Source organism: Mirounga leonina, unplaced genomic scaffold, assembly GCF_011800145.1.
Source record: "Mirounga leonina isolate KUSES-001 unplaced genomic scaffold, KU_Mleo_1.0 Mir_154, whole genome shotgun sequence".
Classification (NCBI taxonomy): Eukaryota; Metazoa; Chordata; class Mammalia; order Carnivora; family Phocidae; genus Mirounga; species Mirounga leonina.
In genome coordinates, this window is record NW_023270389.1 from 47,581,320 (window position 1) to 47,605,785 (window position 24,466).

Sequence of the window (24,466 nt, forward strand, 5' to 3'; positions counted from 1 at the left end):
CTTAGTGTATTATTTGCAGATTTTATTAGTTTAATTCTCAATAAGGTACTCTCATCTTCAGATTTTTACATTTTATTTAACGTTGTTCCTATGTATTAGTAAAGATTTGCTTTTAAAAGTTTTAACATTCAGAAGTTTTCAACACTGTCATACCATGTTTTTATTTATTTTTAAAAATTTATTTTTATTTTAATCTTAAGTTTATTTAAGTAATCTCTACACCCAATGTGGGCTCAAACTCACCACCTGAAATCAAGAGTTGCACACTCTTTTGGGGCACCTGGGTGATGCAGTCGGTTAAGCGTCAGACTCTTGTTTTCAGCTCAGGGACCTTGATGTCAGTCAGGGTCGTGAGATAAAGCCCTGTGTCCAGCTCTGCGCTTGGCAAGGAGTCTGCTTGAGATTCCCTCTGCCCCTCCTGCTCATGCTCTCTCTCTCTAATGGATAAATAAATCTTAAAAAAAAAAAAAAGTCACATGCTCTTGCAGCTGAGCCAGCTGCACCCCTAAAATTTTATTTTTTAAATTGAAGTCTAATTGACACAATGTTGCATTAGTTACAGGTGTATACATAGTGATTGAACAAGTTTATATGCTATGCTGTGCCCCCCACAAGTGTAGTTATCTGTCACCACACAGTGCTAGCACAGTGACATTGACTGTATTCCCTACACTGTACCTTTCATCCCTGTGACTTATTTATTGCATAACTGGAAACTTGTATTGCCCACCCATCACCCCTACAGCCATCGGTTCTCTGTATAGGTCTGTTTTTGCTTTTTGTTTGTTTATTCGTTTGTTTTGTTTTTTAGATTTCACATTTAAGGGAAATCATATGGTATTTGTCTTTCTCAGTCTGACTAATTTCACTTAGCATAATACCCTCTAGGTCAATCCATGTTGTCGTAATCATGCCGTATTTTTTTTTATGCCATATTTTTAACTGTATTAAGCTGTAGAGCCAAAATGTTAGTGAAGGCAGTTATTTCCTGGCTTCTGTGCTCATGAATCAAATTGTAACTATTTCTTTGACTTTGGATTTGTGGTTACTTGAGCTAATTTAAGTGATGCAAAAGATGAGTCTCCTTAGGGCGTTTCCTCTTTTTAAAAGTGTATTTGGTGTTTTATTGTAAACAGGTTTTCTCCAAGGAAACTTTTCTCTACAGGCTTACTTCATCATCCATTTAGGAACAAAATCCCATCAATATGTACTGACTGATCCCTACATACTTTATTATTTGTGACTCTTACGTGTGTTGCTTTTTATTTTACTTATTTTTTCAAAACATTCCCAGAGATTGTTCTGAATAACCCTGTTCTGACTCAGTCTTTGCTGATTACTAGACGTTTTCCTTTAGGTTACTCCACCCACTTGGGGACTTGTAAATGCTTACCCTCCTATTGGTTCCCTGTGGCCACTGAGTACATGAGTAAACACCACATGCATGTGGCATTGCTTGTCAGGGAGTGGAATTCTAAGACTTCTCTACACAGAACAGTTTAACTTTTGTGCTTCTGGGCAGAGGAATGGTCCTTGGAACAGTCCTGCTTCCGCCTAATAGTTATGGCAGAGATCAGGACACATCGTCGCTTTGCTGCCTGTGTAGTAGTGAGGCCTCAGACACTGCTGTACCCAACTTGACAGGTATGGTTCGGAGGTGATAGGTTGGGGGAGGGTAGATAATCACAGCAGTCAAGCGTGAATGGAGATTTCAGAAAAATTCTCTCCGTTACTGTCCTCATTGTTGGCCAGTGAAGTTTTATGTGCTTTGTTTCTGGTATTTCATAGTAGGATCTCAGGAAGAACTTACTGAAAGAAAGAACAAGTGAATAATAGGTAATATTTTGTGGTGTTAAGGTATATATGGCTTGATATGAAGAACTTAAGCTGTATTGAGAACTGTTGAATGATTTATCCAACCACTTTACATAGTTTTTAAAAGAGGTATTAAAAAGTGGTAGTTTCTTAGAGAATAAGCAATCAGATAAAGTAGAATTTGGGCAAGATAAGGATTTGTAAAATGCTTGGAAATGAATGCCTCAACTGAAAAAATTTTTAATTTATTTCTCCAGTTACTTACCTGACAAATTTCTAATTAAAATGATAAAAGTTATTGAATGACTAATTGGTGACAATGTTTTTTAATAAAATTAAACATTAAATTTAGGAGTTATCTCTGGATTTGAGTCTGAGTCTTATTCAGGATTTTAACTTGTTTAATCCTGATAATATACTTTGTACAAACTATCTCTATGTTTTGCCTTATTTTTATTGTCTTTTGCAAGTCTATCAGAAGAAAAGTAATAAAATTGCCTTTAATTAATAGTCATATTTCTGTTACCTGGGTCCTGTGTTACATAAGTGAAAATCAAGTCTTCTGTTGTCTCAAGTCCATGATCTACCTCAGTAACAGCGTTTAATGAAAGACTAACCCACTAAGGCACCGAATATATAGTAGTCACTTCACATTGTTCATAAAAACCCATTCCCAGCCTTCACACTTGCATTTGTGCGGGTACAGTACATTTGAATCATCCAGCTGTGTCTGTTTTAAGCTGATGAGGAAAGTGGCATAGATTAGACCCACTGGATAACACTGTGACATTTACTTGCCCTTCCTATAGGCTTTTTTTTTTTTTTTTGCCTTTATTCCTTAGCTTGTTCTTCTGCATTTAGTTCTTCAATTCTTTATGATTTAATACATGTTCATTCTTGGCCTCAGGAAAATGTTATGCTGTTTTTTGTCTTTGAAACATTTCCCTTTTGTTTGGTGCTAGAGGATAGGATGGTGTTTAAGTGGATATCCTGTGCAGACGGATTGTACAGGAAATTGACCCTTAGTTCTCTGAGAACAAAAGCATGAGTGGGAAAAAAGAAGAAAGGAAGGAAATAAGATCGTTGACTTGACCAAAAAGATCATAGAAGCAGGAATGGGAAGACAGGGAGTGGGGAATAAAAAGGATTGTTTTCCAAGTCATGGTTCTTTTAGTACTTTGGCCTCAAAAATTGCTTTTATCCTGTATTTGTTATTTTGTATATTTGAGAAATGTACAGTATTGTTTGGCCTATATACATCTTTTTAAGTTTACATCAAATTGTGCTCTTTGCCTTTTTTCAAATAACGTGGTTTTTAAGAAGCTGAACTTGCCTTTAACAAACCTCCCTTGAGCTGATGGAGCTTGTCTCCATACAGATGAATCGCATGTCGTAGACATGTCCTTGCACGTTGACAGCCTGTCACTCTGTCATCAGTGCACAATTCCTGCTCATCTAATTTAAATGCCTTCTCTTCTCTGAAACCTTTTTTGATCCAGAGTTTTGTTTTCTGTTCTGTCCTCTCATAGCGGTACAGCATGTGAGTATAAGAGTACACAAGATTCATTGCTTTTTGAGAGACTCTTATATACATGCACTATTCTGAGTGCTTGGAATTTATCAGTGAACAAAGCAGGCAAAAATCCTTGTCCTCATAAAATTGATATTCTAGTTGGGGGGAGTTAGATAGTATATATAAATATAATATGTAAATTATATCGTTTGTGGTAATAAGAGCTATGGAGAGAACATAGGGAAGGAGACATGGCGGGAGGTGGGAGTGTTGTCAGGAATAGCCCCAATTTAAAATAGGAGAGTCAGAGAATGCTGTACCAAGAGGGTCACATTTGAGTGAAGTGAATGTCTTGGGGGAGGAATTTTTTAGACAGAAGAAATAGCCAGTACAAAAGTCCTGAGGCAGAAGGGTGCCTGCCTTGTTCAAGTAATAGCAGGGAGGCCAGTGTCCAGAATGAGGTAAACTGGGGGAGGGAGTATAGGCAGGTATGGGCAAGACAAGCTGTGAAGAGCCTCGCAGGCTCTCATAAGGCTTTTGCTCTTTAAGGTAGGGAACCAGAGTTTGCCGTGGAGGAGTAACACAATCTGACTTATGCTTTAAAAACTGGCTGGAGTGTTGAGAATAGAGAACAAGGCTTGACGTGTGGAAATCAGGAGTGTGGTAAAACCCAGGAGAGAGATGATGGTGGTAACAGGGTAGTAGTCGTAGTAGAGGGAGTGAGAAGCAGATAGATTCTGGGTATGTTTTTGAAGGCAGTGCCAAGAGGGTTTCCTTATGGATTGGATGCAAAAAAGGAGTCCTGAGTGATTCCAAGGTTTTTCCTTTTGTGTTCCCCTCCCCCCCAGTTCTATTGATCTGATTGACATATTAATTTTGTAAGTTTAAGGTGTACAGTGTGTCAATTTGATAGTTGCATATTGCATAGTGATTACCACCACAGCATTAGCTAATACCTGTATCACATCACATAATTATTTCTTTTTTTGTGGTGAGAACATTTAGTATCTATTCTCTTAGCAACTTTCAAGTAGATAATACAGTATTATTAATTATAATCACTGTGCTATATGTTAGTTGCCCAGAACTTACTCATCTTATAGCTAGAAGTTTGTATTCAAACTTCAAGGTTTTTGGCCTGAGCAGCTGATAAGAAGAAATTGCCTCTGAGATGGGAAATTCTGGGGGAGAAGCAGATTTGGGGAAAGAACGGAGAGTGTTTTTTTCTAAGTCCAAATAGTGTTATTGGTGATTTATAATCTTTATATTCTGAAGCTCAGCATGACGTATAGTAGATGTTCACTAAAATTATTAGTTTTGTAAACCTTAAGTGTTTATATATTGGGTTTCGCAAAGTAAGGTATAATTGTATGGCATTTGCTGGTTTTGGCCTGCTAGGATTTAAGAGTTAGTTTCAGTATCTGCTTAATTATTGTTTCTTTTTTTTTTTTTTTTTTCCGTTTTATTTTTTTTATTTTTTTTTTACTTTTTTTTTTTATTCTAATGTTAATCCCCATACTTAATTATTGTTTCTAACTTCATCATTGATAGTACAGGAATTCTTGTTACCCTTGATTTTTGTTCCTCTTATAATCTCAAACAAGGGGGACTTCTGTCCAAAAAGAAGAACATGTACTTGAACTGTTATCAAACATTATAATGTTATCAAACATTATAATGTTAACACCATCATTGGCAAGAAACATTAGTGAGGATCATGTGATATTCAGCATAGAATCTAATAAGTATGAAAATATTCTCTATACTTTTTTGGCAGTTCTTTTCATTTTAATAAAGGATTGGCATTTTGTAGCCCCATGGAAATTCTGAGTGGATACTTTCTCAAGCATAAAGAGAAACATAGTACATGTGACTTGTTTGAAGGATGTATCATAGAATATGGTGTTTTGTTTGGTAATCCTAATTAGTTATCTTAGTACATAATACAGCTGTTTCCATTCCTTGTAACTGCATTTAAACAAGGAGCAATACATCTGATTCATATTAACTTTTCAGGGCATCTGGGCATACCTTCAGATTTGTCATAATATATATATATTTTTAAAAATTTTATTTATTTATTTGATAGAGATAGAGGGAGAGCACAAGCAGGTGGAGTGGCAAGCAGAGGGAGAGGGAGAAGCAGGCTCCCCACTGAGGAAGGAGCCCGACATGGGGCTCGATCCCAGGACCCTGGGATCATGACCTGAGCCGAAGGCAGCCGCTTAACCGACTGAGCCACCCAGGCGCTCCTGTCATAATATTCTTAATGGGAAGCAAAATTAGCTCTGAAATTATAAAGATACATTCCTTTTAAGAGGAGGAAGGAATGTGATGAAGTGAACTCTAAAACTATTAGGAAAATTACAATCCAACCTACTGCAGGAATTTCTGTAGACCATTATGAAGCCATTTTTAAAACATTGGTTAATGCTGTTTTAAGATTAAAATACATCTCACTGTTTCCCATCACTTATATTTTTGTATAATTTGGTCATTCAGTCAACAGTTACTGAACACATAGTATGTAACTCTTGCTAGAAAAAAGGTACAGTTCTCATGCTAAGGAGTGTATTGTAAAGTTTGGGAAATAAACATCAGTTGAGGATATTGTAAAGATAAAGATAGAGGGTCCAAATGCAGCAAGTGTATACAGGTAGTAGGGAGGATGTGAGGCTTCCTAGGGGAGGGTACGTTGGAGCTGAGTATTATAAAATGAGGAGAAGTGAGCCAGTCAAAAGAAGGGTGGGATGAGATCACATCCTATGTAGCCAGGACTATGTGAACAAAGGCACAAAAAAGCAGGAAGCATGGTGTATGTTAAAGTTTAGAATTTGAAGTTTGGAGTGGGGAAATGTAAGCAGGAGAAGTAGGTAGAGAGACCTGATTAGAAAAGACCTTGAAGGCCATTAAAGAGATTTTAGCTTGATGGTGAACTATTAAAGAATCTTAAGAAGAGTGACCTGGTCAAATTTTTGTTTTAAATAGATCACTTTGCCAGCTGTGTGGAGGATGGCTTTGAGGGAGACAAGACTGGAGGCAGTAGTCCAGGTGAGAGATGGTGGGGATCGGATCTGAGGCATTGGCAGTAGAGATGGAGAGGAGGGGGTGGGGTTGAAAAGAAATAAAACCACAGATTCAAGGGTTTTTCTCCTTCAGATATAATAGTCAATTTTAAATTAAGAATGAGTGGGGAGGGAGGAGAGAGAGAGATGCTAGAAAAGTGTTGTTACGTCACAATAGGTAGTTGGAGAGTGGCAGACAGCCGCTATAAACAGTTTCTGTGATCGAGCAAATCACTACTGAAGACACAGTGTATTTTTTGTGTAAGTGACCTGGATTGCAAGAAGCAGGTGATTTTTATAGGGGTCACCCATTTTGTGTAGTGTGACTAAATTTAGGAACCCATAAAGCCTTAAGGAAAAAACCAGGTCTTACAAGGCTTCAACCCTTACACATGATAGATACTCAAATGGCTATTGTTGGTGATATTTTCTAGAGCCTTCAATTACGTTCTCAAGATACTTACAAAAATGTACCACCTAGGAAAAGAAAATAAGGTAAAAACTTTTAAAAACAACAGTTGGAAGCTGTTACATTCTAGACAGTGCATAGTAATACAAAGGTATTTTGGAGTGCCAAGAATATTTGTATAAAGCCAAAACATTTTTCTGTTGTTTAACAGATAATTTTAGTATTTTTGTTTTTTTCTGGAAGCCCTGTTTCTATAATTTTTCTATATGTAAGTGGAGGATCTGGATTTATGCAATATATACATATTTCTTAAAGTCTCTGTTTCTTTTCCACAGTTTGTTTTATGTGGAGAGAGTCAGGGAAGAAGGGTAGTTTGGGAGGACTTAGAAAACAGAGCTTAAAACCACCACCACCACCACAAAATAGCCTATATGTTTTATAAAACGAATTGCCATTTTTTGAGGGTTTTTTTTTCCATTTTGAGAAAACTGCTTTTTCTATTTCTGATTTTCATGAGTACATATAAATCACGGCTAAATGCTCATTTTGTGATCTCTTCTCTGTCTTGTTACATTTTCAACAAATAGACTTCTCTGAAGCTTAGGAGACAGTGCCGTTTGCTCATTCTTCATGGCTCCATACTGTACAGTTCTCTCCACTCTGGAGCCGTCGGTGTATACGTGCCAGCAGCTAGAATACGATGTCCGTACTGAATTCAAGTGAATTTTTAACTGTTGAACGTACCGTGAGTTCCTTTCTCTCTCTATGTCTTTCAGAAGCCTTGCACCGCCCCTACGGTTGTGATGTTGAACCCCAGGCACTGAACGAAGCCATCAGGTGGAGCTCCAAGGAGAACTTACTTGGAGCCGCTGAGAGCGACCCTAATCTCTTTGTTGCACTTTACGATTTTGTAGCCAGTGGCGATAACACACTCAGCATCACTAAAGGTGAGCTTCACTTCTCAGTTTTCTTTTCTTTTTTTTTTTTTTTTTAAAGATTTTTTATTTATTTATTTGACAGAGAGAGACATAGCGAGAGTAGGAACACAAGCAGGGGGAGTGGGAGAGGGAGAAGCAGGCTTCCCGCAGAGCAGGGAGCCCGATGTGGGACTCGATCCCAGGACCCTGGGATCATGACCTGAGCCGAAGGCAGACGCTTAACGACTGAGCCACCCAGGAGCCCCACTTCTCAGTTTTCATTAGTGCTTCCGAAATAAAGGGGTCTCTTCTAGATTCTGGCTCTGACTAAAATTAGGTGATTTGGGCCCACATACTTGGGGGTTCATTATCTTGGTTTCCTGTGTATGGGATAGTGTTAGTTTGTCTCCTTTCTAGGGCTTATTAAGGGTAAGAGGAGATAAAGTACTTTAGAAAAAGCACCACACGGTATATACACAAACTTTTCTCATTCTCAGGATTCGGTACTCTCTGTAATATGCCAGCATTCGTCTTATGTGACAGTAAGGTTTACTGTACATCTCTTCTCATGGAGCTGTGGCTAAGATGAGTCATGTTGCCAGAGCCGGGTGCTACTCAGTGTTGTCCCTGAGCTGACTGCCTGTCTGAGAACAGTTCGTTACCGGTCCTCATTGTTAAGATTAAGTACTTGTTCCCCATAGGTAAACTGACTACATCACTAAGCATAGTACTTACTGTTTAGTTCAGCTGACATTTTCTTTTTTTTGGAGCAAGACTTTCAACAAGAAGAAAGTAGTCCAGTGATTTCATATTCTGGCACAATGTCGTGTCTTATTGTGGACCTGCTTTGAGTAGCATTGGCTGAGACAGATCTCTCATCTCTGTTTAAATGGGTTAGTGAAAGGAGTCATAGGAAGGGTTTCTATTGTACTAATGCTCTCAAGAGAGTAGTAGTTTATTTCAGTAGAAAATTCTTATAAAAGGGAGGACTAAGAACATGACCAAGTAAAATCATCCGTTATTAGTTTTTTGAACAAAGAAAATGTGGAACTTTTATGAGAAAGGGTCCTGGCTGGCTCAGTCGGTAGTGTGTGAGACTCTTGATCTTGGGGTCATGAGTTTGAGCCCCTCATTGGGTGTAGAGATTACTTTAAAAAAAAAAAAAAATGAAAGAAAGCAGCATGGGACATTCTCATTGTGTCCTTGAATTGGATTGCTAATCTGCCTAAGCTTGTTCTTTTGAACCTATGAAAGCCTCCTCCTATTTCAGGATAATTTTTAACTTAAGTGAAATTGTAATTTAAATGATAATTTGTCAAACATACGCCTTTTTTTTTTTTTTTTTGTAAGGTTCAGAATGAGGTATTAAATGGGAGTGAATATACCAAATTAAGATAGGCCTCCATTCAGGGAATGTTACCCTTTTATAAAATTTTTATATGCATCTATTTTTTAAATCCAGCCACATTAATCAAGAGCAGAAACCTGTAACTCAAACTGGGGTAGAGCTGTGTTCCATAGTGGGTGTGAGGCACATACATAAACCTATGCCAGGAGGTGTCAAAGGCGTAGAAAAAGTAATGTGTGTGATCTCCTAGTGTCAAGTTACTTGAAGACTTTGGGTGGTTTTGCAGGGGGGCGGGTGGTGGTAGTATTTGTATGTGTGTGAGGTTTATGCATTGAGGGAAAATTTTACACAAAGTATTAGGATAAAACAGGATTTCAAAGAATTTTATACTGTGTAAGTAGTCTCTTTGGGCTACAACACACTCTTTGACCTTTATCAATACTTCAGTGGAGAAGTTTGTGAAGCAGTGACTCAGTACATTCTTTCCTAGATATGCTTTTCATGTCACCATTTTCCAAGATAGCTCCGTCACCAAGGAAACATCGATAAAGACAGTCTGTTGATACCTTAGTTACCAGTTGTGGCAACTGCTAGTGTGCAGCTCAAGGGCTGGAATTCTTGTTCTCTCATGGCGAACAGTGATTTGTCTTAAACCCCATGAAATGTCAGATTTTTCTATCAGGTTCTTATTGATATAAAATGATGTCATGCGGGCGCCTGGGTGGCTCAGTTGGTTAAGCGACTGCCTTCGGCTCAGGTCATGATCCCGGAGTCCCGGGATCGAGTCCCACATCGGGCTCCCTGCTCGGCGGGGAGTCTGCTTCTCCCTCTGACCCTCTCCACTCTCATGCTCTCTCTCACTCTCTCTCAAATAAATAAAATCTTAAAAAAAAAATGATGGCATGCTAAAGCTATTTTATTATTTTAAAGGACAAGAAAATATATTTGAAAAATAATGATACTTATTTTAGTTCCTTCTTTGAGATTGTTTTTTGCTTGAATTACAAAACAGAGTTCTCCCAACATTTCTTTGTCAGTACATCCCATTAGTCATACCCTTGTCAATTTCCATGGTACTCACAACTTCCAGAGTAGGAAATTCTCCTCCTAACTTCCAAAGGGAGGAAAACAAACAAAAACCTGGGGTTTTTGACTGTATCCTACTTATGATGACCTGCCATTACCAATTATTTGTAAGGAAGCAACAATGATATACTTGATGTCTATTTTTTCTAGTTCTTGTGGTACAATAGAGAAAAGCTACAGAGGAACAAGTTTTACTTAGCTTTTCTAGTAGCACTGAGTTTTTTGTTTTTGTTTTCCTGCAGATATGGCTGGGGAGTATTTATCTGTGCACTGGTACATTTCCGCAACCACACCACACACACACCTATCTATCCATCTGTACATACTTGTATTTTATGAGTACATACTCCTAGGTTTTTGTCACTGAATGTCTCACATCCAGGTGTCAATGTGAGATGTAGGGTAACTTTATCAGCTCCCACTGGTAAACATTTCTGTGGGTTGCTGGAAAAGTTTGATGACTGCCAGAATAATGATTTTGAGCTTTTCCTCAGTGGCCTTTGCCTGATAACTAGTGGGCCATGTGCTTTTAATTGGTTTGGTTTTCTTCTGCTGACACTGAGAAGTAGGTGTGAACTCTGTAGGAAGGCGTGCATCTCTCAGAGATAAGGGCCTAAGGCCTTACAGCGTTTCTTTAGGTTATTAGTTGTTACTAATGATATCTCTTATCCTTTCCTGTTTTGTCTGAGTTGCAAGTTTAGGGGCAAAATGTATATTAGGGAGTTTAAAGTTGGTGTTCACAACTTTAACAGAGAGATCAAGGACATTGACGTTGATAGCAAGCAAAGACATTCTGAGTAACTTGTCTTGGGTTCCAGCTTCAGTGTCAGCTTCCCTTCCCACATACTAATTTTAGAGGAATGAATAGGACTGACTCATCTTCATGGGGAATGGGAGGGAAGTTGGGAAACTATAACTGTTAAAACTTGAGTCCTGGAATGTGCTTTGGGAGTTCTACTTGCCTGCCCCCCAGGCAGTTTTCTTTCTGAAAGCATGGTCTGTGCTTCTATTTTGTTTTGTTTTCTTGTTTATTTTTTTGTTTTTTACATAAATGGTTTTTTGGACTCGGTGCCAACTGAAATTTAGAAGTAACTTTGTATTTCATATTTCTTATCCCTAAACCTTGATTGTTATTAACATTGAACCATATATATAAGATATATTCCTTGACAAACTGTTATGAGAAAAAAAATGAATTTTTTTTGAGGGGTGAGACTGTGTCATTTTCCAGAATAACCTTTCTGTCTTTTTTTTAACTGAAGTATAGTCGACACACAAGATTACATTACTCCCAGGTATACAACATAGTGATTTACTCTATACGTTATGCTGTGCTCACTTCAAGTGTAGCTACCATCTGTCACCACACAATGCTGTTATAATACCATCAACTATATTCCCTATGCTGCTGTACTTTTTATCTTGGTGATTTATTCATTCTCTAAAGGGATTTAAGCCTGTATCTCCTACTCCCCTTAACCCATTTTGCCCATTGCCCCACCCTCTCCCCTCTGGCAACCATCATTGTCTTTGTATTTATGGGTTCATAACCTTTCTATCTTTGTATGCCACCGTACTATAACACATATGGAGTTTCCTAAAGACATTTTTTTAGTTGGTGTAAAAACCATTAGTAAATGCCAGAAGGTTATTTCTAACTAGGCTGCTTCTGTTTAAGCTACAGGCTAAAGTGATCAATCAGGATATGATGAACAGCCAAGTTTGTTTTCATTGTTTTTTAAAAAAATGTTGCCATAAGAGTTTGTGATTGATTTTTCACTGGGTTCTGAGTTTGACAACAGACTGCTGCTGCTTGAGGTAAAACCCTAACATCTTCTCTTAAGACTCTGATGACTTCCTGGCTAGGTGAAAAGCTGCGAGTCCTTGGTTATAACCAGAATGGTGAGTGGAGTGAAGTTCGCTCCAAGAATGGACAAGGTTGGGTGCCAAGCAACTACATCACCCCAGTGAACAGCTTGGAGAAACATTCCTGGTACCATGGACCCGTGTCACGCAGTGCAGCAGAGTACCTACTCAGCAGTCTAATCAATGGCAGTTTCCTGGTGCGAGAAAGCGAGAGCAGCCCCGGGCAGCTGTCAATCTCGCTCAGGTACGAGGGGCGTGTGTATCACTACAGGATCAATACCACCACAGATGGCAAGGTAAGACTGGCCAGCACCGCCTGTAGGTGTGGACTGGCTCTTCTTTAGAAAAAATACTCAGAATGACTAAAGAATATGGTTTTTCTGTCAGACATGAAATAAAATAATCACTGATGTGAATTTGGGCCATTTGGCATGTGAAAGCTTACTCTTTCCAAAAGAATATGGTAATGGGAATTAAAAACAGTATTGCATTAATAGTTTAATGATGAGGTAGATTTGAAGGTGATGAAGGTAACTGCTATATAAGTTAGCAGTTCTGATAGTCATCAGTATACAGATATATATAGGTACATCCAATATGTTGTAGAGAATTGACAAATTAAGCCTTGGATGTTTGAAAATTATAATAATCTCTACCAGAAAGTTCACAGAGTAAGCATTTGGGCTTCTGAGACTGGGATTGATGTGTAATGTATGTTACTATAAATAGATTAATCAGCCATTTAGCAATGTACATGTTGGAAAGACCAACCATTGTAGAGTGGTTGTGTTAGAATGGAGCTGTTTTACTTTATAAACTGTGAAGCATAGGTTTATGTCCGTTCTCTTGAACAGTAAATTTACATTGAGTCATTTGTTTTGTTCTTTTGGTCTGTGTGATATGCATAGTAGGGGAAAGCACAGGCTTTGCCAAGAGCAAGCAGACCTGGTTTGCTGGGTACCTCCACCATTGATATTTGTCAACTTTGTGACCTTACTCTAAGCCTCAATTTCTCATCCCAATTTATTGGATCGTCATGAGGATTAAATGGAATAATTTCCTTAAAACATAATGGCTGCTACAAAGTAGGAAATAATTATTAATTGTTTCTCTTTTGCATCACCCTACAGACATATTGTCTCCTGATGAAACCACATAGAATCAGATAAGTGATAATGTAGGAGGGACCTAGCAGCTCTGCTTCTGGTTACATACCCAACAGAAATGAGTGCATATGTGTACAGAAGACATGTACATAATGTTCGTAGTTGCATTATTTGTAATAGTCCCAAATTAGAAGCACTTAATTGTCTAACAACAGAATGAATTAATAAATTGTGTATTCATAAAATAGAATCTCATACAACAAAAAAATGAATGTAGTCCTGCTGTATACACTCTGACAAAAATCTGTGGCCCGCCCAGTTGCCTGCTTTTATAAGTAAAATTTTATTGGAACACAGCCACACCTGCTTGTTTACGTATTGTCTATGGCTGCTTCTTCATTCTTACAGCAGCTTTAAGTAGTTATGACAGAGGCACTATGGCCACAAGCCTAAAATATTTACTCTCTGGCCCTCTGTAGGAAAGTGTGTTGACCCACTCGTAGGTGAGTCTCACACATGTAAAGCTGAGTGAAAGGAGTTAGTGATTGTCAGGGGTTGGGCGTGAGGGGAATGTGAATGGCTGCTGATGGTATGGGGTTTCTTTGTAGGCTGATGGGAAGTGTTCTGGACTTACATAGTGGTGATGGTTGGACAACTTTGTGAATGTATTAAAGCCACTGAATTGTATACTTAAAAATGGTGGATATTATCGTATGTGAATTACATCACAATAAAGAAAAGTGGAATGAAAGAAAGGCAGGCACAACAATGCATAGTATGATTCCATTTGTGTAAGTTCAGAAGCAGGCAAAGCTAATGTAAGGTGTTAGAAGTCCAGAGAGTGGTTATCTTTGAAGGAGGAATAGCTTAGCTGTGAGGGTGCTGGTAGTGTTATAATTCTTGGTGTGGGAGAGGTTTATGTGGGTGAGCTCACCTTGTAAAAATCATCAATTCTGCATGTATTATGTGTTCTTCTGTATACAACACAAGTTTCTTTTTTAAAAAACAGTAAGCTAGCTCCCTTGGGAGATAGGGTTCAAAGACTGCTCATCTTTTATACTTTAATTACTTGTCACAAATTACCGTTTTGTTAACAACCCGAATATAAAACTGTGGCTCTTTTTTTAATAGCCTAGCTACTCAAAAGCACATCCTAATTAAGTAAAAATTGTAAGATCCTTAAATACTCTCTTTCTACCAAAAAAAATGGAAACCAGTGGTTCTCGAGTTATGTTCTGTACAAGATTCTGAGTTGGTATTTCATGGCCTTTCAGAAGAGGCCAGGTCTCTCCCCTTCCCTACTTAAATCAGCATCTCTGCCTCTGTCTTACGGATTTGGGTTTCACAGTCTTGTTGCTTCAAAATATTTGAAGACCCATGATCTTGGGTGGATCTTGATGATCCAGAAAGATAACTTGGAAGTGCCCCCGCCCCCGCCCCCCGCCCCGAGCTTCTTTAGGAAACCCGGGAAGAGTGGTGTAAAGAGGTTAAACTTAAGTTCTGTGTTTCCCCTTCCCATCATCATTTACTTCTTTCATTTACCTCCGTAAGGTGACCTCCTATCTTCGTATCTTCAGACCAGTGAAATTAATGGGCTTTGAAAACGGTTTTCTGACCTCTTTTCAAGTTGCTTTAGCTTTCCTCCCGCCTGCCTCACCAGGTGTACGTCACTGCTGAGAGCCGCTTTAGCACCCTGGCCGAACTCGTGCACCATCACTCCACGGTGGCCGACGGGCTGGTGACGACGTTACACTACCCAGCGCCCAAGTGCAATAAGCCCACAGTCTATGGTGTGTCCCCCATCCATGACAAGTGGGAAATGGAACGAACGGATATTACCATGAAGCACAAACTTGGTGGGGGGCAGTATGGAGAAGTTTATGTTGGCGTCTGGAAGAAATACAGCCTTACGGTTGCTGTGAAAACATTGAAGGTGGGTTGCTGAGAATTACAGTCTCCAGTCTTTTTTTTTTTTATTTTGTGCTGAATCACTTGGAAATAGGAGTGTGCCGTTCTTTAACTTTGGAATGCTTTCCACCCACCGGTGCCAAGCACATCGGCAGATTGATGATTAACCTTCGTGCCACGGCTGACAGTGTGGGGGCGGATTACTCACCGCAGCGCAGGGAGACCCCATGCGGGGAAGGCCGGTCTCTGGAGGCTTAGTGGAAGGTTAGGAGCAGATTCTAAGTTATAAATGCAAAACAAGCTGTTTTGCTTCCTGAGAATGACCCCTGCTGGATAGCATTGTTCATGCAGTGCTCAAGGATCCCGGGCTCTCTCTTCTGTCCTTGAGCTCTCCGCCTTGTGCTCCCCCATCTCTCTGAGATTAGATCACTTCTCTTGTTCCTAATAGTCATGGAAATCTTCTTCCTGATGCCGTTGTCTTTAAGCAACCTAGAGTCCAATTACAGTGTTGTCACTATTCCATTCTCTGAAGATCTCCCGTATACCTCTGTAGCTCTGGCGTATCGTGTGTAAGGGCTGCTCTTTGGCTATGAGTGTAATCAGTTCTGGTCAGCAAACATTTATTAAGCATATTTTGAGTCTGAGACAATATGCATGGCTTTGTAAACATGTATTGCTCCTTAAGGAATTTGTCAGGAAGACAGATATGTAAACAGCTAACTCTTCTGTCTCCTTCTTTTGAAGGCTGAGCTATCTAGGAAAGTAAACTATCAGAGCACTGAGTTATCCATCCAGGTCTCCCAGGTCTCAGTTGTGATGGGATGTGGTGGCTGAATTTTGCTTGCCCTTGTAATTTTCACTCCAGTTTCAAATGTTGGATAGATTTGGGGATACTTTTCTTTCTTAATTGAATGTCTCTGGAGCATATTATTAGGTTCTGATAAAATTTCTTTAAGTAATCTGCTAAAATATTCAAAAGATATCTCCTTTTAAAGCTGTAGTTTTAGGATTGTGAGTTGACTCAAATGATTAAAATGGGGGTTTGTCCCTCTTCTGTTTTGTTTTTTGTTTTTCTCTTATTTTTCCCCCTTCCAGGAAGATACCATGGAGGTGGAAGAGTTCCTGAAGGAAGCTGCAGTGATGAAGGAAATCAAGCATCCTAATCTGGTCCAACTACTAGGTGAGGAAGCTTGCCTGAACCGTAGGTTTCCTCGAAGGTCCTTGTCTCCCATCCCCGTTATTTCCAAATGCTGCTTTTGAATCACCATGGTGGAAGCTCCAGGCGCAATAAATGTTTGCTTCAGTAAATGGTTGTCATTTTAATCAGCAGGCTCTCTGTTTATAAAATTGCCCAGGAACGGGGTCCCTGGCTGGCTCAGTCAGTAGAGCATCTGACTCTTGATCTTGGGGTCATGAATTCGAGCCCCATGTTTGGTGTAGGGATTACATACATACATAAATTAATTCAAAAGATTTTAATAAAAATTGCCCAGAAAACAATGGCCTGGATTGATTACAATATATATAACTGCCCAGTTTGTGGTAATTGCCCCAGAATCAAAGTTTAGAATCACTCAAAATGATACCAAACCAAACATTGTCACAAAATATTTTTACAAAATAAAGAGACATAAAGAACTGTAGAAAAGAAGCAGGTTACAAATTGTGTCCACACCCATTGGTTTACCTTGCAAAGCAGCAGGTGGTAGCCTGTGTAGAATGGCTCCTCGCCCGTTCAGGTCACAAAGAAACTAGTGACTGAACTCTCGGCCCTTTTGAGAGGAGGGCCAGTTTCTTTGGGTGTTCACCTTGAGCCAAATTGTCCCAAAGGAAATAGTTTCTTGTTGATTTTTTACAAGGAGTCTGCCGTGTATCCGTGAAACCCTTGTCTATGGAAACAATCTTTTTACAAAGCATGATACGGGCTGCGCTCACATGCTCTTCAACATACACACAGTTGCTGTTAGTTTTGGATAAATATTGTTAGTGTGCAGGTGAGGATGGGAATCACAGGCATATACAGAACTCAAGACATTTTGGTCTTCTTGACCCCTTAGGGAATTAATGCTTTTGCCCAAACAGGCAAATACTCAGATGCATGTGGATTTCCAAAGAATGATGTAGTGGAAGCCAAGACTCCCTTATCGACCGCCTTCATCTTAACTTTGCCGTGTTATTTTAGGAGAATGTGATGGTGAGAAGGGAAAACATTACTGCTGAGCTAGACTTTAAAATGTGTCTCTTGTTCTGGGAATTCTTGGGAATACACTAATAAAACAAGCTCTGTTCTTCCCCTCTCAGGTGTGTGTACTTTGGAGCCTCCATTTTACATTGTGACTGAGTACATGCCGTACGGCAACTTGCTTGATTATCTCCGAGAATGCAGTCGAGAAGAGGTGACTGCAGTTGTCCTGCTGTACATGGCCACTCAGATCTCTTCTGCAATGGAGTATCTGGAGAAGAAGAATTTCATCCATAGGTGTGTAAAGCCTGACTGTTGCCTGTGACTAACCATGAAGCTACCTTGCTTGAGGTGCAAATAAAGAAAAGAATGTGAGAACCTTCCCAGAAATGTCCAGATGCCTCAGAAAAGCAATTTTCTCTTTCATAGGGCTCGCCCACTATAATGTGATTTCCAGCTTATAAACCTACTGTATTTTGGTTAAAGTATTAATGGGCCTTTGCTAATTCTCAAAACAGAATGCTCTTTATTTTGCCCAGGACCATTTCAAAGAGGTTTTTGCTCTACTGGCTTAATTTTAAAAATAGTTTTCTGTCTTGGTAAAGAACTTAAAGCCTTGTAGAAAAGCATCTTCTCCTCACCTCTGACACCTCTCTCAGTGTACTTGTAAATAGGAAGCCATTTTCTGAAGTCTGCTTTGTTCGAGTATCCGAGAACTGCCTCTTGATGATGCCCCTACAAGTGGTCTGTGGTCAGTGGCTTTCTGCCACGTTAGCAGCTGTCATCAGATACTGTGTCTGCCAGCGTGCGCTTCTCAACTCCGCTTGTAGCACAAAGAACCAAGAAGAGAGTGTTCATGGCCATTTTCCTCACCATCTGAACGGAATCACATTAGGGTTCTTTTCTCCACAGAGATCTTGCAGCCCGTAACTGCCTAGTGGGAGAAAACCATGTGGTAAAAGTGGCTGACTTTGGTTTGAGTAGACTGATGACTGGAGACACCTATACTGCTCATGCTGGAGCCAAATTTCCTATTAAATGGACAGCACCAGAGAGTCTTGCCTACAATACCTTCTCAATTAAATCTGACGTCTGGGGTAAGGTCGGAAGGGACTTCTTCTATGTCTGTCATTTTATGTTTTTAATAAATGTTCTTAATTCTTTAGAGCTTCTCATTTATGTAATCAGTAAACTCTGCCTTGACCCCCATCCTTCATCATTCCCCAAGAATTTATTAAATACCTATTATCTGCCAGGCGTTGTGTTAGACACTTAGCCTAGAAAAAATGTAAAGAAGAAAGTAGAAAAAAAAACGCCAAAAAACAAGTCCCTGCTTTCAAGAAGCTCACAGTCTAGATCTTGGATTGCACTGGAATTTTACTGATCCTCTCTCTATGAAGCTCCCTGTTTTCCATAGCTCATTTCCTGAGTGCTGTGACACAGAGTAGCCTCTTCTTTTCAAGGAAGGCATGATGGAATTGTACCTAGAGTTTGTCCTTGTAACTAACTCATCTTGTTCTGGTTGCCCTGGAAAGCAGTCTGATTTAGCAGAGGCTCATGGACTGAACAGGTCTAGAAATTTGGGTTTGTAGGCCAGCAGAAATAGTTGTAAGATGCTAAGCCACTTTTTACCAGAAATCTCAAAACTCAGAAATAATGTGTGACAAGATCAAGCAAATTTTCTTTGCTAGTGTGATTTTTTTTCCCCTGATTTTAAAGGAGTCCCTTTCTATTTTACTCCTTTAATATTAGCTGATCTAAAAACTGGAACTCATTAAACAGATCATAGATTGTTCTAAGAGTAGTTTGGTTCCGTCCCAGACTTTTTATGGTCCTAATTTATTCTCCCTCACTACAGTAAAAGAGATCTAAATAAAAATTGGGAAATTTATGGGGCACCTGTGTAGCTCAGTTGGTTGAGCATTGGACTCTTGGTTTTGGCTTGGGTTGTGATCTTGGTGTCTTGGTGACGTGGGATCGAGCCCTTCTCGCACTTAGTGGGGAGTCTGCTTGGGATTCTCTCTCCCTCTCCTGTCCCTCCCATCCCCACTCACACGCTGTGTGCTCATGCGTGCTCTTTCTCTCAAATAAAAAATCTTTTTTAAAATATTGGGAAATTTGGGGTGCCTGGGTGGCTCAGTCGTTAAGCGTCTGCCTTCGGCTCAGGTCATGATCCCAGGGTACTGGGATCGTGCCCCACATCAGGCTCCTTGCTCAGTGGGAAGACTGCTTCTCTCTCTCCCACCCCCTCTGCTTGTGTTCCCTCTCTCGCTGTGTCTCTCTCTGTCAAATAAAATCGGAAAAAAAAAAAAAAAAGAAAACTTCTAGAAAACAGCCTGGAGGTTATACCTGAAGCATTTTGTGGCAGGTATCTTAGAAGGACAAGTTCAGCTGTAAGAACTAGAATGCTATAAGAATTAGAAGAGTATACTAATATAACAGTGTGAATGTTATCCAAAATTTGAAGAGAAGTTACCTAATAGTATAAAATAGATAAATCAGAGAAGAAACATTCAGCTTTTTTTTTTTTAATCGCTTTTGCAGCTTTTGGGGTACTGTTGTGGGAAATTGCTACATATGGGATGTCACCGTATCCAGGTATTGACCTGTCTCAGGTGTATGATCTACTGGAAAAAGGATATCGAATGGAACAACCTGAAGGATGCCCCCCTAAGGTTTATGAACTTATGAGAGCATGTGAGTGTTTTCTTTTGTATTTTAATTTTGAAGGGTTAAGTCAGTGATTCAGGATGATTAACGAAATAAACTGTTTTCCTCTCAGTGTCAAATTTAATCCAACCCCCTGACGTATAAAGTGTTGGTCAGGGGTGCCTCGGTGGCTCAGTCAGTTAAGCGTCTGCCTTCAGCTCAGGTCATGATCTCAGGGCCCTGGGATTGAGCCCCACATTGGGCTCTGAGCTCAGCGGAGAGTTTGCTTTTCCCTCTGCCTCTGCCCCCTCCCCCTGGCTCTCTCTTTCTCAAATAAATAAATAAAATCTTAAAAAAAAAAAAAAGAGGTTGGTCATTGATCAACCAGTTGGCATTTATGATAAACCATCAAGTTTAATTGGAATCCTAACAACAGTTGTCCATGGCCCATGAATTGACTAAATTTCCCCAAACCACTTGCATAATAAGGATAAGAAGAAATTGGGTTTAGGGACACCTGGGTGGCTCAGTCGTTAAGCGTCTGCCTTCGGCTCAGGTCATGGTCCCAGGGTCCTGGGATCGAGCCCCACATCGGGCTCCCTGCTCAGTGGGAAGCCTGCTTCTCCCTCTCCCACTCACCCTGCTTGTGTTCCCTCTCTCGCTGTCAAATAAATAAAATCTTTAAAAAAAAAAAAATGAGTTTAGAGTTTGGGTAGGGGAAGGCTGCTTTCAACCAGATAAAAATGATTGCCAAAGACTGGAGAATACCTGAAAGTAACCTCTCATGAATAAACATAAGCATCTGACTTCTTACAGATGAGAAAGCTGGAAGATGAGTAGGGAATTATTAAATTGCATTGTGTTTAAGCATATGTCTTTTTATTTTCCCTATTCTCCTGTTTTTGTCAAAGTGAACTCTTAAGTTCCTCCTTTCTGATATCCCGTTATATTTCTGAACATGGACAGCTGATTATAAGGTTAGAATGAGTTTGAAGATAGGTCTCACTTCTTTCATTTTTCCAGTAAAAAACAACTTTCCATTTTATAAACCATCTCCCTACCCGTCTTTATCCCTGTAGTAGAAAGAATAGAAGGACCAGCCCTAGGAAGTGGGTTTATTACACCTGAGTCTGGAACTGAGAAGCAGCCGCCTCACTCTCATTGTGAACATGCTGGACCTCTGCCTCAGTAGCCTCACTCGCAGGTGTGCCACTGGATATTTAATTTCTGAAAGGAGTTTTCAGTATTTCCTTCTTTGTTACATAGGCTGGAAGTGGAGCCCTGCCGACAGGCCTTCTTTTGCTGAAACACATCAGGCTTTTGAAACCATGTTCCATGACTCCAGCATTTCTGAAGGTGGGAATCTGGCAGTTTACTGGTGGTGGCCAGGTCTGGGTGATGGTAGGGGTGGTAATAACATTTCGAAAATGATAGGCTCCTCTAGTTTGGCACTCCATTTCAGGGGACTGAATTAATTCTTGGCCTTTATTATTCTTGTTTTGCCTTTTTTTTTTTTCTTTTGCTATTTTTAAATGTATCTCTATGTCTCAAACTTATTTCTAACATTGAAATTGTATTTTAAGTAGGAATTCAGTCTCTTCATAAAGAGAAGAAGTTTGGTAGTTCTTAAAGCACCAACACTTAACCATATATGGAAGGGAAGAAAAAATGAGTATGAAGAATATTCCACCTCCCTGAACCATATCTACAAAGACAGTAGCAAACTCAAATCATAAAAGCAATATCCAGAAATTTCATTTCTGGAAATAGATCTTAAGGAAATAATTAAGGGTATGAATAAAGATTTAGCTACAAGGATGTTACATCAGCATGTAGTTTTTAATATTGAAAAATGAACAATTTAAAAATCCAGTGGGATGCTAATTATTACATTCACACAATTGAATATTTAAAATGATATTCTAAAATATATTCACATGGAAATAGTTTAAAAATGAGCATGTTAAGCTTTGAACAGTGAGAGCCCTTTTCGTATCTGAAAAACCGGCGTATGGGTGCCTGCAGGCAGCTTCTGACGTCAGTACACAGCGCCTCTGCAGTTACATGCTCAAGTCAGTACGCTTGTTATATAGACAGCCTATTCCTAGAGAGCTGAAAACAGAATGCTTAGTTATGTGTGCTGATTGGATTCTTCAGTACAGCTCCAGAGTTTCGCACATATTTTTCAAATTTTTTCTTTCCTTCATAATTGAACATAGAGCTTACGCCATAAGTTCAGGTTTTAAAATATAAGAAGAGGAAATCAGGCAAGTTGAATTTTGTTGTCTTCCATTAGCGATTTATCATTTCTGATAAGAAGAAACACTGAAGTTGAATGAAAAGCGTTTTCTTCTTAGTGCTTTGCTGAAACTTGTGCACATCACCCTTTGGGCCAGATCGAGCAGCTGCCCCTCACGGCCCTCTTCTTTCCTCATTGTGCTTTACTTCATGTGGCGTTCAAGTGGTAGGAGTCACAGGCTCCATTTCTTTGGTGCTTCTGTGTCAACTTTTAACTTCTGTTGAATCCTTAGTTAAATTTTCTCTTTCTCTTGAAAATGTTCTATCCTTTTAGAAAATCAACCATTATCAATTTTCAAAGGTAATTGCAATTTAAAATTGCTAAACAAGAAATTTAAGATTATTTAACCCATATTTTATTAAGCATTTAATCTGTGGCAAGCACTTTACTGAAGACACAGAGATAAGACACAGTTCCTACCTTAAAAAGATGTATTTATTGGTTAGTTGTGAGTAGAAGAAACCTAACTCAAGCTTTCTAAAGCAATAGAAGGAGGATTTATTGGCTCATAATCAGACCCTGGTGTGGTTCAGAGTCAGTAGAAGCCACAGACTCAAGTAGCTTCGGGACTTCCTCCTTCCACAGCCACTCCCACCCAGTATCACTTTACTTTTGCCTCTACGTTGATCTCATCCTCGGAATCTTCGAAGAGACATGGGGCATAGTTGCTAGCATCCTTGAGGTCGTATCTTCATAGCTGACGTCTGTCTCCCAGCTGCTGTATATAGCAGCGTAGGAAAGGAGTCTCGCTGCCTGGCTTGGGTTATATGCCATGTACCCATTCTTGTGCGGGAGTCAATTTTTAAAATAGTTGCCCAAAAATATAAAAAAATCACAATATATCACAATTTAATTGATCTCATTTGCTTCGTTTTTGTTCAGGAGTGAATAGCAAAGCATGCCTTTGCCCCAGTAGAAGCCACAAAACACATAGCCATGTTCAAAAGGGTGAACACTTTTTCAGAAGCCTCATTTGCTTCATTTGCATGAAATGAAATGAAGTGTATCCATCCTACTTCTTGGTGTAAGGTGCAACCTAAAAATAAAAGTAACTCCAGAAATCTGTCGGCTTTGTTCAGCCTCTGAACAAGCCCTCAGTAAACAAGGCTAGCCAAATGATATGAAAGCCTATGAAACCATGCTTCTTAACATTACTCCTCATCAGAGAAGTCCAGAATAGAACAATGAGGTGTCACTATATCCTAGCACCAGAATGGCTAAAATTAAAATCGAACCCCAGAACCTCAGAATATCAAACTCTGGCAAGCATGCAGAGTAACCAGAACTTGTATACAGTGCTAGTGGGAGTATAGATTGATACAGCCGTTTTGGGAGACAGTTTGGCAGGACTCAGCGAAGCTGAATTATGTGCACCCTGTAACCCACCGGTCCTGCTTCTTGGTATGTACCCGCAGACGTATGTATGATTCTGAAGCAAAGGACACGTAGCCGGGTGTTCCTAGCGGTATATTCACAGTAGCCCCAAACCAGAAATAACGTAAATATCCATCAAAAGAGGAATGGCCTGATTTTGGGAGATTGACGCGTTTGAACAGTACCCATGAAAGCCCCTGCCGCGTGCAACAGCGCGGATGGATCTGCAGTCACGGTGTTGAGCCAAAGAAGCCAGACATAAAAAGAGTCCGCACTCTGATTCCATTACATATTTTGGTGCTCTTTTCTCCAGTTTTTTTCTCAGTTGTGTATCTTTTCTGAAAAGAAAACCTTTTCTGTGTCGTGACGCTGGTTTGATCAGCCCCCTCTCTTCCTCACAGAGGTAGCTGAGGAGCTTGGGCGAGCCGCCGCCGCCTCATCTGTTGTCCCCTACCTGCCCCGACTGCCTGTACTTCCTTCCAAGACGCGGACGCTCAAGAAGCAGGGGGACAACAAGGAGAATATCGAAGGGGCACAGGACGCCACAGAAAATTCTGCTTCTAGTTCAGCACCAGGTATGGGTCGCTAGGCGGGTAGAATGCAGCCGTCTCATTCCAAGAACCTTGGGGTACGATGCTCGATCTCCACTCCGCTCTCCGTCTGCCCTGAGGAGGGGCCGGCTGGCCTTGCAACAGCTCCGGCTCTTGTGGCCGGCCCGCCGTGCCGGCGGTAGGCCCGACCTCCCCGCCCGGCCCACGGCTCGGCCTCCCGCGCTCTTTCCTCAACTCCCGAATCCCAGACGCTTAGCGTCTTTACGGTTCTGGCAGAAACTGCTTCATTGAGCCTGATAGAGGAGGCCAGGGTGCGCCGTGGTTTTTAGAGAAAAGACATGCCGAGGTGAAAACCAGCGGGTGGTTTCTTCGCGTTTA

The 24,466-nt window shown here is 40.1% G+C and overlaps 1 protein-coding gene across 8 annotated transcripts in view; it reads left to right on the top strand.

The window, feature by feature from the left end:
* ABL2 (ABL proto-oncogene 2, non-receptor tyrosine kinase) overlaps positions 1-24,466 on the top strand; it is a 114,591-nt gene that overhangs the window by 80,126 nt on the left and 9,999 nt on the right. For 2 of the 8 annotated variants that reach the window (XM_035010695.1, XM_035010699.1), the window contains exons 1-11: positions 570-1,644; positions 6,317-6,379; positions 7,579-7,749; positions 12,020-12,315; positions 14,786-15,058; positions 16,129-16,213; positions 17,335-17,512; positions 18,128-18,312; positions 19,760-19,912; positions 21,131-21,220; positions 23,939-24,112. In XM_035010695.1, coding sequence (XP_034866586.1) covers positions 1,527-1,644; positions 6,317-6,379; positions 7,579-7,749; positions 12,020-12,315; positions 14,786-15,058; positions 16,129-16,213; positions 17,335-17,512; positions 18,128-18,312; positions 19,760-19,912; positions 21,131-21,220; positions 23,939-24,112 — 1,786 coding nt within the window. In that variant the 5' untranslated portion in view covers positions 570-1,526. Of the gene's footprint in view, positions 1-569; positions 1,645-6,316; positions 6,380-7,578; positions 7,750-12,019; positions 12,316-14,785; positions 15,059-16,128; positions 16,214-17,334; positions 17,513-18,127; positions 18,313-19,759; positions 19,913-21,130; positions 21,221-23,938; positions 24,113-24,466 lie in introns of those variants that run through there. The other 6 variants (XM_035010694.1, XM_035010698.1, XM_035010697.1 and 3 more) reach the window with 3 other exon arrangements.